The sequence below is a fragment of the Nicotiana tabacum genome, chromosome 23, assembly GCF_000715075.1.
Source record: "Nicotiana tabacum cultivar K326 chromosome 23, ASM71507v2, whole genome shotgun sequence".
Classification (NCBI taxonomy): Eukaryota; Viridiplantae; Streptophyta; class Magnoliopsida; order Solanales; family Solanaceae; genus Nicotiana; species Nicotiana tabacum.
The window spans coordinates 107,204,419-107,221,103 of NC_134102.1; the positions used below are offsets into that span (position 1 = coordinate 107,204,419).

Genomic DNA, 16,685 nt, shown 5'->3' on the forward strand with positions numbered 1-16,685 from the left:
CGGGCTCCAATATGGACGCCGGGGAGGTTAGGATGATAGGGGAAGGACTCACCCAGCTTGAGGTGAGGTTGGAGGGGAGCACGTGGACTATTGCGATCCCTCTGGACCGGGATCAATTAGTTGACACGGAGGACGTGGTCCCTTCTCGTGGTCCACTCTGTTCCGATGTGGAGGGTAAGACCCTCGAGAAGCTGAAGGATTCCAATTTGTCGAAGAGCATAGTCGGCCTTGCTCTTAGGGAAAGTTTGGGATTCCGTTTCCATATTCATTTTTCATGTCGACTCTGACTTTGTTCTTACCCGCTTTGGCTTTCTTTTCAGACCATGATCTTGGATATTGAAAGTTCCCACCGAGAGAAGAAACGTAAGGCCATCTTCCAAAAGATGGAGCAGAAATATGTGAATATCGTGATAAGCACTGTGAGCTTTGTCGGCGACTTGGTGGCAGTAGCAACTTCTGGGCCCTCCTAAACGAGCTAAAGGAGAAGAATGACGAATTGGTGAAGGTCATCAAAAAATGTAGAGATCTCGAGGGAGCGTTGAAGGACAAATAGGAGGAGCTCGAGGAGAGTAGGGGATCCAGGCCCAATGCGCCGACCTTCAGGGCCAAGTGGTCTCGCTGCGTGTGCTAAGGCACGTGAAGCTCGGTTTGCTTGTGGCTATGACCCCGCTACACCACAAGCTGATGATGATGAGGAAGATGTGGAAATGATTGAGTAGGAAGCTAGCTTTTATAAGGGAACGATGCTAAACCTTCTCCACCGTGGAGGCAAATTCTTGGTGGTGAAGACGGACGACAAGGCCAGTCGTCAGTTTTGGCTTAACTTCTTTTACGTCAGAACTGATGACGTTGTTGCTAACGTTGATGGCTTTCTTGAGGCTTGGAACTACACACGTAAGTGCCTTGTTTCTATCTTTATTCCTTGGTCGAGCTTTTTCAAGAAGTTCAAGTCGGCTCTTCCTTCGACAGGTAACTTCTTCTCTCTGGACTTGGTCGTTTCACTCTTTGTTGTTTGTCGATTCATTCTACTAACTTCTGCGTTTGTCTTTTTCCCAGGCAGAGGATCTTCTCGGAGGAGCCGGGCGCCTGTGCCTTCTTTTCAAAGGAAGGCTATTGCGCCTTCGGCTTCTGCCCCTGTTGCAACTATTGTACCTTCCGTGCCTTGCCTTGGCTACTGCAGTCCAAGAGCCTATCTCCGTCTCGTCTACTACTTGTGCTCCTCAACTTTTTTTGCTGGTTGACGAGTACGATGATGTCTCCCATGATGATGGAGGTCTAATGCCTCGTAAGAGGAGAGCTGTAGAAGGGGGGAGGGAGAAAGACCAATGGTCGTCGACTTAGAGAAGGGCGACTTTGTTCTTCGAGAGATGACCGTAATACATGTTAGAGAAAGTACTGGGGTGGATTACGAGGCCCTGCACCTGAAGGAGATGAATGTGGATACACTGGTGTGTCCCGGGGGGGAGACGATCGAAGGGGGCGCTTGACGACGGCCTCGCACTTCCAAGGCAAGAGGAGGATTCTTCCTCTAGGGCTGCAGTATATGTCTCCTCGTCTGCCGGTGATAGAGGAAAGACTATTGCTCAGGAAGACGCCAGATTTGATTCTGACATGGATCTGGACGAGTTGAGGATAATTGATTAGGGGCTCACTCAACTTGAGGTGAGGTTGGAGGGGGGCTCTAGAACTATTACGATCCCAATGGATCGTAATCTGCTTGTAAATACCGAGGAGGTAATCCCTGCCCTCGGTCCTCTCTGTTCTGAAGTAGAGGGCATGACCCTCGAGAAGATAAATGATGGTACCTTGTCTAATAACATTGTTGGTCTCTCTCTCAGGGTAAGTACAAATGTCGTCCTTTCTTTTCCTTATGCCTTAGTTTATGTGCAACTCATAACATCATTTCTTCATTTTGTAGACGGCCATTCTAGAGATTGAGAGTGCTCGGTGGGAGAAGAGGCGTAAAGAAATTTACGTGAAATTGAAAGATAAGTATACAACGTGTCGTGGAAAGTACCGGGAGCTCCGGGGCCAATTTCACAAAGGAGGCGGCGTACTTGCTTTGAGAGAGGATTTAAAAAAAAAAGATAAAAAGCTTATGGCGGTTGTGGAGCATTTCAGTGTTCTTGAGAAGACGTTAAGAGCTAAGGAGGAGGAGCTGGAACTCAGCAAAGGCGTAGAGGCCCAATGTCAGTACCCAACTGCAAGTAGCCCAGCTGCAAGGCCAGTTAGACGAGTGCCAGTTTCATATGGAGGCAGGAGGAGATCACCGAGAAGCAGGAGGAGCTTGAGAAGGCGGAGTCTTCTCGGGCGGAGGCTCAGATGAGGGTGGAGTTCCTTGAGTTGGCGAACCTAACCCTTCATTCCGAGCGGGAAAATGACCTGTCAATGGCGAGGACTAAGGAGGACCAGCTTGAGAAGGGGATCGGGGAGTTGGAAAAGGAAACCTCCGATCTTTATGATTGAGTTGCTGCTTTAGAGGCCGAGAAGGACCAACTGCTTGCGTGGCCTTCTTTGTCTAATGCTTCTGGCTTCCCCAATGACCCATGTGAGTTGTATGAAGAATGGATTCATGCCAAGGCCCGAGTGGATGTGTTTCATGAGTTGCATGTGACGGGCTCCATTTCTGGGGCGGCCTTTGAGGATGCTCGGGTCAAGGCTCGCGGGGCTCGGCTTGCTTGTGGCTACGACACTTCTACATCTCGGCCTGGCGAAGAGGATGAGTATGGGGAGGATGCCATGGATCATCTTGAAGAGGATGCCTGGTATGATACTATATACCCTCAGGGAGAGGACGCTGGAGGCCGGGACGGTGATGGTGTCGATAGTCAAGGTGGTGATGTTGCTAAAGATCGGGCTGATGAAGCTATTGTGGGTCGTGATGGAGATGACCAGTAGTTCTTTTTTAACATTTTTTGTGTTTTGGTTTGGCGTCCCCAAGATCCTTTGTAACAAACTTTTATCTATGAATATCAAAGTTAATTTTTGCTTTCACTTGTGCCTTTCTTATTTGCCGTGATTTGTTTATGTGCTTGCATGTTTTGCTCCTTTATATTTTTTGTTGTTGTCCTCTAGCTGATCACAGTCCTTGGGTTACCATAGGCCGAATCATCCCTTTATCTGTATAAATCGAGTATGTCTCATTAGTTGAGGATCGATAGGTATTGTTTGAACTTGTTCGAACTTAACCTTTTGTTTGGTTGAATTTAACCTTCTATCGAGACATGACTGAGGGCCGATAGATGTTAATTCGAGCTTACTCAAACTTTGTTCTTTCATTATGTCGTGGCCGAGAGCCGGCAGATGTTTATCCGAGTGCGGCCGAATTTGACCTTTTATCAAGTCGTGGCCGATGGTCGGTAAGTGTTTGTTCGATCGTGGTCTAATTTGACCTTTTATCAAATCATGATCGAGGGCTAGTAGGTGTTTGTTCGAGCATGGTCGAATTTGACCTTTTATCAAATCGCGGTCGAGGGCCGGTAGGTGTTGTTCGAGCATGGTCGAACTTGACCTTTTGTTAAATCGCGGCCGAGGGCCACAACAAATGGTAAGGCATATCATTTTCTGGTTCATAAATCAGAAAATCCCCACATTCATATTAATACGACAATTGAATCCGATAATGCTGAATTCTTTGAGAATATTTATCCGTATAAAAATAAATGTGAGTCGTTTAGTAAAAAATCTAAGACATGGAAAATATCAAAGGAGAACTACTTCCTTTGGACCATATTTTCTAACATTCTTGTTGGAAAAATTAGTCTCAAATATTTACAAAAAAGTTGTCTTTTTTAGGAAAAGGCATTCAATGGTGAGATAGAATCCATATTAAATAACTACACTTGGGAGTTAGTTGATCTTACTCTAGGGCACAAATGGTTGGATTCAAAATGGATTTTCAAGAGGAAAATAAAGGATGATGGCACTATTGACATGGATAAGTCAAGACTTGTTGTCAAAAAGTATAGACAACGAGAAGTCCTTGACTATTTTGGCATATACTCATTGGTTACGAGTATTACGTACATATGAATGTTAGTAGCATTGGCTAAAATATATGGTCTTGAAATCCTCAAATGAATGTGAAGGCAACCTTTTTAAATTGTTATTTGGAGGGAAAAAATCCATATGGAACAACCAAGGGTTTGTGGTTCCTGAAAAAGAAAAGAAGGTGTGCAAATGTATTAAGTCACTTTACAGACTAAAACAAGCACTCAAGTAATGATACGCGAGATTTGACCAAATAATATTGTCAAATGATTTCAAAATTAATGAGTGTAAACAAATGTGTTTACATTAAGAATACTCCAAATCATGTAGTCATTGTGTGTTTATATGTGGATTGTATGTGGATAACGAATAATAAAAAAGGCACATGAAATATTTAAAATATGGGGGCGTTTAGCATATGCATGACAAAATCTAATGTTAGATTTAATGTCTATATTATTTAGAAGAATTAAATGATATACTTTTTTGGATCCCACAAATCTTTAGTGTATATTGATATGGTAGTCGGTGAATTCATCAGTTGTTCAGTCTTAGTAAAGACTCGCTGATGAAACTACCAATTCAGAAGTTGGTCACGTGTCTTTCTCGAAAGGTTATTTTCTTTCTTTAAAATTTATATTGTTTAGTTCTTTTATGCAAGGATGTCACTTCGAAGGTTGTGACTTTTCATAGAAAGATATACAATAGAAAATCACGAAGTATTAGTCTACGACATAAGAAAGTTTGCATTGAACTTTCGTGACAATGAAACGAGACTTGTAATATTTGAAATATACTCAAAATTATACTTTGCACTATAATAAGTATCCCGTGATAGTAGAGAGGGGTATAGTGATGCAAATTAGATCACCGGTTCAACCGATTCTAAACAGTCGGCGGAGGAGCGATGTCTTGAAAATCGTCCAAACAAACGTGCATTGAACGTTATCCAATGGAGGCTCACTTTATAGCATTAGATAAAGCCAGTGAAGAAGCTGAATGGCTCCGGAATTTTTTAATTCCATCTTAGCCTAAAATATTGGCACGTACATGCATACATTACGATGGTCAAGTGGCAATAGGAAGGGTCAGGAGCATTATGTATAACGGAAAATCTTGTCATATACGACGAACACATAAAACTATTAGGCAACTACTATCTAGAGGAGTTATCATAATTGACTATGTAAGGTCAAGTGATAATGTGTCGGATCCATTTACAAAAGGCCTAACTAGAGAGGTAGTTGAAAGATCATCGGGGGGAATGGGACTATGGCCGAGGACAAGTCATTGTGGCGGTAACTCTACCTAGAAGACTGAATATCCCAAGATCTAGGTTCAAGGAGCTCAAACAAAGTCATTAATAACGGTTCAACATTATCAAATAAAATTTCTTTTTATTCCATTCTCGTGATGAGATAATGTTTAGTACCAAGGATAAAATATTAAGGTTTTAATGGTTTCTAAATTTGATACGGGGTATATCAAATAGTGTATCTACAGGATGACACGTTTAGGAATCACCTATGTAAGTGTGAAGTATTGGCTGCTTCAAGGAGAATTTTGCAAGGCCAATTCTCTACGCACTTATGAAATCAGGCGGTGTTCATGGCTGAAACGAACACAACAATGAGAACCAAAGACGGTTAAGTATTGATTGTGTGAGTTATGGTTGTCTAGGTATACACCAAAGTTCGACGGTTCAAAGATATCAAATCTACCGATTGACCGAGTATATCCGACATAAGCTCACTACGAAAAGTTCAAAGGGAAACCTACTTATCCAGATACGATTAATCCTTACTTGCGAATCACACATATTTTTTTCCATGCATAGTTTTACCCATATGGACATTCCCCATTCATGTGGGGGATTGTTGCGTTTTTCTTTAAAGGGTGTGAATGGAAAATGGAATAGGCACCTTTTGGATTGCACCTCTTCATATCACCTTCCTTTGTCTATAAATTTAGAGACTTGGCCTCATTTTGCAAATATGGAAAATCTAAAAATTTCTCCCCTCTTTTCTACATTGTTGTATTATTTTCTAAATAAATATAAGTGTCAAGTGTGATTTGCTCCGTTTATTGAGTTCACTGAAGTTCTGTAATTTCGACTGCCAGTATTACAGAATAGTTATTCCGTTCTATTCTGGGAGGAATTAATCTATAACCTTGGGCAACAGTGAGGGGATTAAATTCCTTAAGAACACACAAGCAACTTGAGGGCTCGGAATTATTTTATATTTTGTTTATTGAACTAACGTTTTTCCCTTCTCTGATTTTCTGATTTCAAACACGGATTACCAACAAGAATTACCGAAATATTTTGTTTGATGAACTCATCTACAATATACAATATATGTACCATTAATTCAAATCTGGGCAGCAAATGAAATGCACGAACCTAACATATGCATATCCATGTAATATTATTACAGTCTCAAATTTGAAACACTTTCCCGGCACCATTTCAATAATGTTATCTGGTCCAGTTAGTGGCGAAGCCAGGAATTTTGCTAAGGGTATTCAAGATTTAATATAGTATATAAAAGGTAATTTTTGATTCATATATGCAATATAATTTCATATATACACAGTATAATTTTTTGATGAAGGGTGTTCAATTGACCATACTTCATCATATGTGACTATGCCTGTCACGACCCAATTTTTCCTCCGTCTGGGTATCGTGATGGCACCTAGTCTTAGGGACTAGGTAAGCCTAACAATAATTAAAACAACATTGTTTAAATAGAATCTCTTAAAACTCCCAAAACCGGTAGTACAAGTCATAAGCTCTACAGAGTGTTTGCTAGAAAACTTCTAAATACAACTGTCTAAAAATAAGAATAAACAGTGCAAAATGAAAAGTTGAAGGTGACTCTGAAGCCTGCGAACACAGCAGCAGATTTACCTTGAGTCTCCACAGTTACAGTCCACACAGATAACTAACAAACAAGTACCTAGATCTGCACAACAAAAACAAAATATGCAAAAGAGTAGCATGAGCACACCACAGCGGTGCCCAGTAAGTATCAAGACTAACCTCGGTGAAGTAGTGACGAGGACTAGTTAAGACACCCACTGGTCTAATAAACTGAACAAGTATAAGTATAGGGATGACAGAACATGACATCTATCTAAGGACCCCGAGATATGGCTAACGACATAGCAACTGCAATAAGGAAGAAAAAACAGCAAGTAACAGCGGAACACCAGAATAAGACACAGAAGAATGAATGAAAACACAACCCAAATCCAGAAATTCACAATAAAGTAAAGGCAAGTAGTAACTCAGCAGCTGCAATAGTTTTCACATCAGGTCTCAGCCAACAACCCCAATAAATTAGTCAAAATCCTTCAAGTGTAAACTTTCACCCGTAAGTTTTTTTAAAAAAAATTGAGGTCTTTAGATAATAATCCTTTCCAATAAGAAATTATTTTTGAAATATACTTCCTTCAGACATAGTTCTTTCAAGATAAAACCTTTCAAATATAAACTTTTCAAATAATTAGCCTTCAAACATAGTTCTTTCAAGATAAATACTTTTCAAGTATAACCCTTTCAAATAAATATCTTCAAATATAGTTCCTTCGATATAAATACTTTTCAAATATAAACTTTTCAAATAATTAGCCTTCAAATATAGTTCTTTCAAGATAAATACTTTTCAAATATAAACTTTTCAAATCATATCCTTCGAGCATAAGTCACCCTCTGACACCTGAGCATGGAAGATTTGCAACCCCGAATACAGATATAATCACAGCGGGGAATCTACCGGAATACCGTTTCATAATCTCAAAATAAATATGCAGTGCTGGGGGGATCTCCCGGAATACGTCTGTAGTCCCAAAGTAAATATGCAAGACATGGGGGATCTCCCGGAATACGTCTGTAGTCCCAATTTAAATATGCAGTGCTGGGGGATCTCCCGGAATACGTCAGTAGTCCCAAAGTAAATATGCAAGACAGGGGGATCCCCCAGAATACGTCCGTAGTCCCAATTTAAATATGCAAGATAAGGGGATCTCCCGGAATACGTCCGTAGTCCCAATTTAAATATGCAGTACTGGGGGATCTCCCAGAATACGTCAGTAGTCCCAATTTAAATATGCAGCGCAAACAACAGAGATAACAACTATAACACGACAGAAACCTCGTAAATCACCACAACGAGTACAAAAGCAACAATGACAGAAATGCAAAGTACGGCGAGCAAATCAACTCAAGAATTTAAGTCACAAAAATGGTATAACTCATTCACAAGAAATAACCACAGTAAATAATGTTAGGCACAAGGAGAACAGCTTAACAAGGGAAAACAAAATAAAAATGTAGCAACGATTCCACAATATTCAAGTTAACAATAAGAAGCCAACACGAGTCAAATAGTTCCAATAATGGCAAGTCAACTAAGATATAGGTTATCTAAAATCCTTTTGAGGTTGAGCAATTACGAGAAAAATTCAACAATTCAAATAAGGATAAGCAGCGGAAGATAATCACAACTCCAATTAAGACTAAACAATTATAGAGTGAGAAAATAATGATTTCAATTAAAGATAAGCAGTTATAAAAAAAATATAACACGACGATAGAAGAGGTAAAAATCTTTGGTTAAGTCGAATAAGTGTCAAATAGACAGTAAGAGTGAATCCTAAAGCAATTATCTCTAGTCAAAGCATGTAGAGGTGAAACTAGCAAATAGGAATTCAAACGTATCAAAAACAACATCATACACAGTGAATATAAGGACATAAGAACCCTAAAAGGCCAACTTTCCACAAATAGGTCCGAGCACGTACTCGTCACCTCGCGTACACAGACTACAATCAACATAGATAACTCAAATCCTAAGGGGTAGTTTCCCCACACAAGGTTAGGCAAGATACTTACCTCGAGTCAAGCTCAATAAATCCGTAAGAATGCCCCTTCCATGAATATCCGGCTCTGGATGGACCAAATCTAGCCAACATATCATAATTACAACAATAATAGACTCATCTAATTAACGAAATCAACATTTTAACGAAAATTCCGAAATTAACTCAACATCGCCCGTGGGGCCCACTTCTCGGAATCGGGTAAAAATTATAAAATATGAACACCCATTCACTCACGAGTCCAAACATATAAGAATTACTCAAATCCGACCACAAATCTCCTTTCAAAACTCGAAATCTTCATAGAAGAAGTTCTTCTAATTTTTCCCAATTTCAACCCCAAAAAGATTAATGGAATACAACCAAAAACGAGTTAGGAATTATTACCCCAAAGTTTCCTATGAAAATCCCTCGAAAAATCGCCAAATTCCGAGCTCTCAAGTCCAAAAACGAAGAATGAAACCAAACCCTCAGATTTCTCTTTTCTGCCCAGGCGTGACCGCACCTGCACATAATTAGCCGCATCTGCGCGACCACAAGTGCGCATGTCCAACCGCACCTGCGCTTCCTCTAGCTTCTGCGCGCCAAAATCCGCTTCTGCGGAGCCGCTGATGCGCACAATTTCTTCGCACTTGCGGAGACTATCAAGTCCAGCTCTTCTCGCACCTACGCCTCAATCTTCGCATCTGCGGGCATCGCAGATGCGGAATTTTCATCGCACCTGCGACCCCTATCACTCCTCCATTTTTCTGCTTCTGCGCTTGCCTCTCCGCACGTGCGCTCTCGCACTTGCGGTCTCTTCTTCGCAGGTGCAAAAATACCAGAAGCCTGAAGACTTAGCAGTAACACAAATCAAACTTTTAATCCGTTAAACACCCGAAACTCACCCGAGGCCCCCGGGACCTCAACCAAACATACCAACCAATCCTAATTCACCATACAAACTTAGTCGAGCCTTAAAGTCACATCAAACAACGTCGAAACCACGAATCACACCATGAATCGAACTTATAAATTTCAAATCTTTCAACTTCTAAAACTTGTGCCGAAACCTATCAAATCAACCCGGAATGACGTCAAATTTTGCAAGCAAGTCTCAAATAACATAAAGGAGCTGTTCCAACTCTCGGAATTGCATTCCGACCCCGATATCAAAAAGTCCACTTCCGGTCCCAATCTACAAAAATTCGACTTTCGCCATTTCAAGCCTAAATCAGCTACATACCTCAGATTTACAGTCCGGACACGCTCCTAAGTCCCAAAATCACCCAACAGAGCTAATGGAATCGACGAAACTCCATTCCGGAGTCGTCTTCACATAGTTCCGACTACGGTCAAAATCCTAAGACTTAAGCTTCTGTTTTAGGGACTAAGTGTCCCAAATCACTCTGAATCATCCGGTAACTGAATTCAACCACGCACGCAAGTCAATACACATAATATGAAGCTGCTCAGGGCCTTATACCATCGGGCGGGACTTAAATTCTCAAAACGACCGGCCAGGTCGTTACAATACCACTGCATCCAGTCTCATTAAAAGTTTCTATACAGAACAGATGGGATGAATGGCCGTGGAAAAGAAGAATGAAAGAGAAGAAATGATAGTTTAGGGCTATTGTAATTGAGGGCACATAGTGTTGAAATTATGCAAAATTATAAAGGATAGGATAGCAAAATACTTGCTCAAACATAGAAATAGATGTTAAGTCAAAAAGTCAAAGTTGAGTTGATCAACTTATGACTTTTGGCTTATTTTAATTATTTTTTAATTTTGTGTCAAATACAAAAAAAGAAGAAGCTTAAACGCTAAGTTGACCAGCTTAAAAGCCAATACAAACATCCTCATATTATTTAAATTATGGCTACAAAGGACAAAAGTTGCTTATTAGAATTACAAGTTATGTACTAGTAGTATATAATAAATGTTCAGGATAGGTAACAGACATCCAAACTCTTCTCCTAAAATTTACTGGCACGAAATATTTATACCAAACTATATTAACTTACTATAGTTAAGTGGTTTAATAAGGTAAAAATATATAATAACTAGCCATGATTAAGTTAAAAAAGTGCTATACAAACACATATTATGCAGTCTATTTATTTGGTATGAGTATTCGCTGGCAGATAAATTTTACCAAACTCCTACGCACAAATAGAATAGTAGAATAAAGGACGCATTCAGAAAATTTTAATTAAAGCTAGGCTTGCATTAGAAAGATATCAATGATTGCAGTTGGAATCAGGGGCAGAGCTACAGCAGTGGGTGCGGGTTCGGGCGAACCCCGTGATTTTTTTCGGAACTCTGTATTTGTATTGAAATATTTACTAAATCTATATAAATATATACTGCCGAACCCAGTAACAAAAGGGGTCTTGGTTCAACGGTAAGGGCTGTGGGTTCGCTCACATGAAACATGAAGGATTATATATGTTCTATGTATTTTTCTTACCCTTTCTTCATTCTTTTTATATGGCTACATTATGAAAGAATTGAAAACTATACTATAAAAATTCAGTTCAAAACAGCTGATATTTTGACGAAAATTAATACAAGAAAGTATTCCAAATTGAAAAATAAAATTATGATTTTAAGAATGAGATTAATAACTATGCAGCTATGCTAATCAGATCACTAGGGTTCCTAACAACCATCCCAATTGAACAGTTTGATTAAAATTTAACTACAAAGAACTAAGACCAGAAGATGATTAAAGAAGTTGATCAAACTAATCATATATGAAACATCTATAAATAATTATTATCATAAGCTTAGCTTCTAACATGCCACTCCAATTAAATAATCGTTTTATTTTCAAGTGTTTGTAATAAATAAGTTGGCCTAGTTGTCAAAAGCCAAGACGTTGTCATCTTTAGTTTGTCACCTTTAGTTCAGAAATGAGATTTTTATTTGCTTCCAATCTTTTAATTATCTATCTATCTATCTATCTATCTATCTATATATATATATATATATATATATATATATATATATATATATATTGAATGTGTCAAGTAGTAGTTTGTTTTTTGTACAATATAATATTGTTGTTGGAAGTAATTTGTCATTAGATCTTGAGTATTTCAAAACAGATTAAATTTACCAGAGATTTAGTTGAAATAACAAAATATCTTTGACCAATCAAACTTTTGGGAGTTTGTTGTTCTAGGGAGCATATTTTTTCTAATAATTGGAGGATGATTGTAAATTATAAAGCAAATTACACTTTCTCTTTGGATTATAATCTCTAGTGTGAAATGTGCTTCTAAATTGTCATATTATACGACATTATGACACTCACGCACCTCAGTTTTTCAACACTAAGTAGCAGTAATATTTTTTATTACTATCGTATATAATTCTTCTAAATTTTACGAGATTCAGTTTGTATGACAACATTTCTCCCTATTTTTCTGACTAGGAATCGTTTTAACTGGCTAAAACTTAGGTTTAAGAATATCCTCATTGCACTAAGAATATCCTGAATTTGTCCCGCCCATTGTCCGATTTAGTCCAAGGAATATTATTTTATTAAATTTATACTATGAGTTTTAACTCCAAACTTCGAAGATCAAACAACTACAAAATGACGAACTCATAAGTAAAATAGGAAAAGGAGAAGGATGGTTTGTAGGAAAACGATGGAAACTGAAAGACTTTCGATTTTTTCCAGTTAAATGCCATTTAACACAAAAACTGAAAGATTATTTACAGAAAATCTCTAAATGGTATTTGGATAAAAAACTTTTGAAAGATTGAAGAATTTTTTTTTTCCAAAAATATTTTCAACAATCTTTGAATACAATGCAAATTCTCTTGAAAACAAATATCATATTGACGTAATAACTTAACAATTAAGGAGAAAGTATCGAGACTTAACATTGAGGAGAAAGTATCAACATCGACAAAATACAAATGATACTGCTCATGTACGGACAGAATATTGGTACTTTATTTATAACATTGAGAAAAAAGTATCAAGATCGACAGAATACAGATGATACTGCTCATGTACGGACTGAATATTAGTACTTTATTTATTTAAGTGCTAGAATAAACGTGTTCAAATATACTATAAAAGAAATTTTTAATGAGTCCTTTTCCCTACTTCACTTTGTGAAGAGAAGACATACTTACTTCTCATGCAACTCAAATCTCACCCTGTTGATTTAAATCAAACACATCTCACTAAATGAGCTAGCCTTTATCCTTTTCATCTAATTTTGAATTGATGTATAGTTGCTGTTAAAAGGAAAACACAAAAAGAAAGTGAAGAAAATTACTGAAAAGATAAAAAAAGAAATTACTGAAAACATAAGTATTGGCCTCAGAAATGTTAACTACATAACAAAGACTACGTCAACCGGTGAAACCAAAGAGTATTTAACCACCGTAACCAGCATATCCTATATGGATATTCCTTTTATTATGCCAAATCTTTTTTTTTTTGGGGGGTGGGGGTGGCTCAAGCTTGGAATATTCTTTTTTTGTAAAATAATGCAAAGTTTTATTGAAAAAATAACATACTACGTAACAGTTAAGGAGAAAGTATCGAGACTTAATAATTAAACAAAGAATATCAAATTCTGCAAATATAGATGGTACTGTTCATGTACGGACTGAATATTAATACTTTTATTATTTGAGTGCTAGAATAAACATGCTCAAGTATAGTTTTGTATTCGATTTTAATTAATTTTTTTTTACTCCACTTTGTTAAGAGAACGAACGTACGCACTTCTAATAAAACTCAAACCTCAACCTGTCAATTGAATTATTGAAATAAACATATCTCACTAAATCTAAATACGCTAACCTTTATCCTTTTCAACTACATTTGGAATTTGAATTATGGTTGTTGTTGAGAGGAAATCCCAAAAAGAAAGTAAAGAAAATTACTAAAACTATTTGTATTAATATAAATCATTATATTAAGGTAAAATAAAAAATTAAATAATTATTTTTATATAAAAAAGGTAATATTTATTTCCGAACAGAAAACGGCACCACGAGACAAGGAAGTACTACTTTAAACGGTCAAACCAAAGAGTATTTAAACACCGAAAGCCAGCATATCCAATTTGGATATTCCTCTTTTATGCCAATTCCCCTCTAACCCAGTGGGGGAATTCATGCTTCGAATATTCGTCGTGTATGCTAACTTCTCACACCACACACCTCTTACTTTTATATACCCTTCTTTTTCTTTATTATCCTTCTCCATTTCTCACTCCATTTTTTCAATCATATACTTTGCCAGAGATCTTTTCTTGAAATTTAATTATATTGGGTTTCCTGAAAAATCAGTTTTTCAAACTTTTTATCGTATTGGGTGTTTCAGAAAAATCAAATCTTGAATTTTCTCGGAGGGATCATGAAGTTCTGGAAAATATTGAAGGCCCATATAGAGGAAACATTGCCTGAATGGCAAGACAAGTTCTTGAATTATAAGGATCTGAAGAAAGAATTGAAGTTGATTTATCCTAAAGATGGTGATAGGCCTAATAAAAGGCAGAAGGTGGATGATGATGATAAGGGGGAGGTTGTTACGAAGGAGGTGAATGATTTTGTGAAGCTGTTGGAAGAGGAGATTGAGAAGTTTAACAATTTCTTTATGGAGAAAGAAGAGGACTATATTATTCAGCTTAAGGTATCTTAATTGTTTCCCTTTTTATTTTGCAAGTTTCCTATACCTATTATTCTTATGGTTACCTGATTAATTTTGAATGGTAGCTTATTTGTTGTGTGCCTTTATCATGTTACTTTTGGTTAACCTATTATTGTTTGAATTTCTTGGGTACCTTTGCAATTAGGCAATTAATAATGAAATGATAATCAAGTCCTTTGATATTAGGTGGGTAATTGAGTTTGGGAATATGGCATGTTGCGAGTTCATATCGAGCCAAGTAGCTTTAGCTCAGATATTGTATATGTGTTAAAAGTTTCACCAAATTAGTACAAATAATAGATTTTGAACCCAGTAAATCATGTTGGATGTGGTAGAATTTCGAGCTCGAACCCATATGCCTCTGTTGCCCTGTTTGAGTTAACGCAAGAGACTGAAGTTGGTTTTTGTCTTTCCTTTGGTTGATTGCAGGTTCTGAAAGAGATGGTAGCTGAGATGAAAAAGACAAATGAAGAGCTGATTAGAGTAGGTAGGGACGTCGTGGATCTCCACGGAGAGATGGTTTTGTTAGAGAATTACAGTGCTCTTAACTACACAGGTACCACTCGTTGATATTTCTATTTGTTGGGTCAACAGTGTTAACTAATGTCTTAAAGTAGGCTGATTCGGATGGAATTCCATGTTGTAAATGGAACTATTCTTGAACATGTTAATGTTCCACTTTCATTATGAGATTTATATTCTTACATCTTAAATTGTGAAAGCAATGAAAAAAGAGATTCTGACAGCTTGAGGATGCTGGTAGAGTTATGATAATTAGAAGTAGATCAGTTTATGTGAAGGATCTGTCAATTAATGAAAATTCTTAGCTAGCTTAATGTGTGCGAACGTGAGCTATGAGCTGTAGATTGTTGGAGCATGGCCTGTAATCTTGAATGAGATTTTTTAAAGAACTTGGGGCATTCTAATCTGTACGGCCAAGATTAAGAGTTCCTATCTAACTGTATCTCAGCTAAGCTCATTTGATCAAATTCTGTTACTATATATGGACACGATAAATCTATTGATTTTCTTAAGGCTCATGTTACAAGCTGATTGCTAATCAGTCAGGAATTTGTGGCTCAATTTTTTCTGAAGAATTTTTGGCTCCTCAAAACTTTAGATTTCTTCTTCTTTTCTCAGTTGTCCTCAACTTCATGCTGATATGATCGGAATAGTTTTTCCCTCAACTTAATATTTATGTTTATACTTATTATTTCGCTTTGTTAATTTTGCTTTCCACAGGAGTAGTGAAGATCTTAAAGAAATATGACAAACTCAGTGGCGATCTTATTCGTTTGCCTTTCATCCAAAAGGTGCTCGAGGAGCCATTCTTTAAAACTGAGGTTCTAAATAAACTAATAAAGGAGTGTGATACAATTCTTAGTCACCTCTTATACCAAACTGAGCCGCTTAAAGTCCCAGAAGCAGAAGAAGGTATTGCACGAGGTAGCGGAGGAGGAGAAGGAGGTGGCGGAGAGAAGCCAGTTAAAGTTCCTGAAGAACTTGCAGATATAAAGAACATGGAAAACATGTACTTGAAACTTACATATTCAGCACTGAGAGTCTTGCAAGAGATTCGTAGCGGAAGTTCAACTGTCAGCGCGTTCTCTTTGCCACCAATGCAGACCAACGAGCTAGACAAGATCTGGAAGAATATTCCAGTGGCCGAACAAGTAGCAAAGTAATGGACACTTGTGTCTGTGACAAGCTTCTCTACATAGTACATATATGTCTTTGCTGTTTTTCCTTGTTTTTTTCCAGTTAAGGTGCTTGTACATCTAGAAGCAATGAGTGCAGTTGCCACGACTACATTACCTTACAGTTGAAATATAGCTTTAGATTTCCAGTGTATCTTGTAGAGATGTTACCTGATCAAATATGTACACTTGTGACTCGTCTACAGCATTTGTAGTCCAGTGCTATTGGCTCAAGGAATTTTCAAGTTAATTCTTCTATAGATTTAAGGTTGTTGATTGTATTGGAGGCAGAATTTGATAGGTTTGAGGGTAATTTGGGTAAGATAGACATACCAGCTTATCAAAGCCCAGAATAATTTCTAGTTTTTCCTTTTTCGTTGCATCAAATAGAGTAAATATTTTTGTAGTTTTTGCATTTCTCAATTCGATCCCTAGATAATTT

General features: G+C 37.6%; 1 protein-coding gene across 1 annotated transcript; it reads left to right on the forward strand.

The window, feature by feature from the left end:
• The first annotated feature begins 14,252 nt into the window (after positions 1–14,252).
• LOC107761605 (SPX domain-containing protein 1-like) lies at positions 14,253–16,231 on the forward strand. Its single transcript, NM_001324722.1, has 3 exons — positions 14,253–14,528; positions 14,976–15,102; positions 15,789–16,231. The coding sequence occupies exons 1-3, from the start codon at positions 14,253–14,255 to the stop codon at positions 16,229–16,231; spliced, it is 846 nt and encodes a 281-aa protein (NP_001311651.1).
• Positions 16,232–16,685: the final 454 nt, after the last annotated feature.

Bases quoted from the DNA above. Each gene is read 5' to 3' on its own strand.
- LOC107761605 (NM_001324722.1), top strand. From the start codon at position 14,253: ATGAAGTTCTGGAAAATATTGAAGGCCCATATAGAGGAAACATTGCCT. The intron at 14,529-14,975 runs GTATCTTAATTG...GGTTGATTGCAG, and splicing joins ACTATATTATTCAGCTTAAG to GTTCTGAAAGAGATGGTAGC. The intron at 15,103-15,788 runs GTACCACTCGTT...TGCTTTCCACAG, and splicing joins CAGTGCTCTTAACTACACAG to GAGTAGTGAAGATCTTAAAG.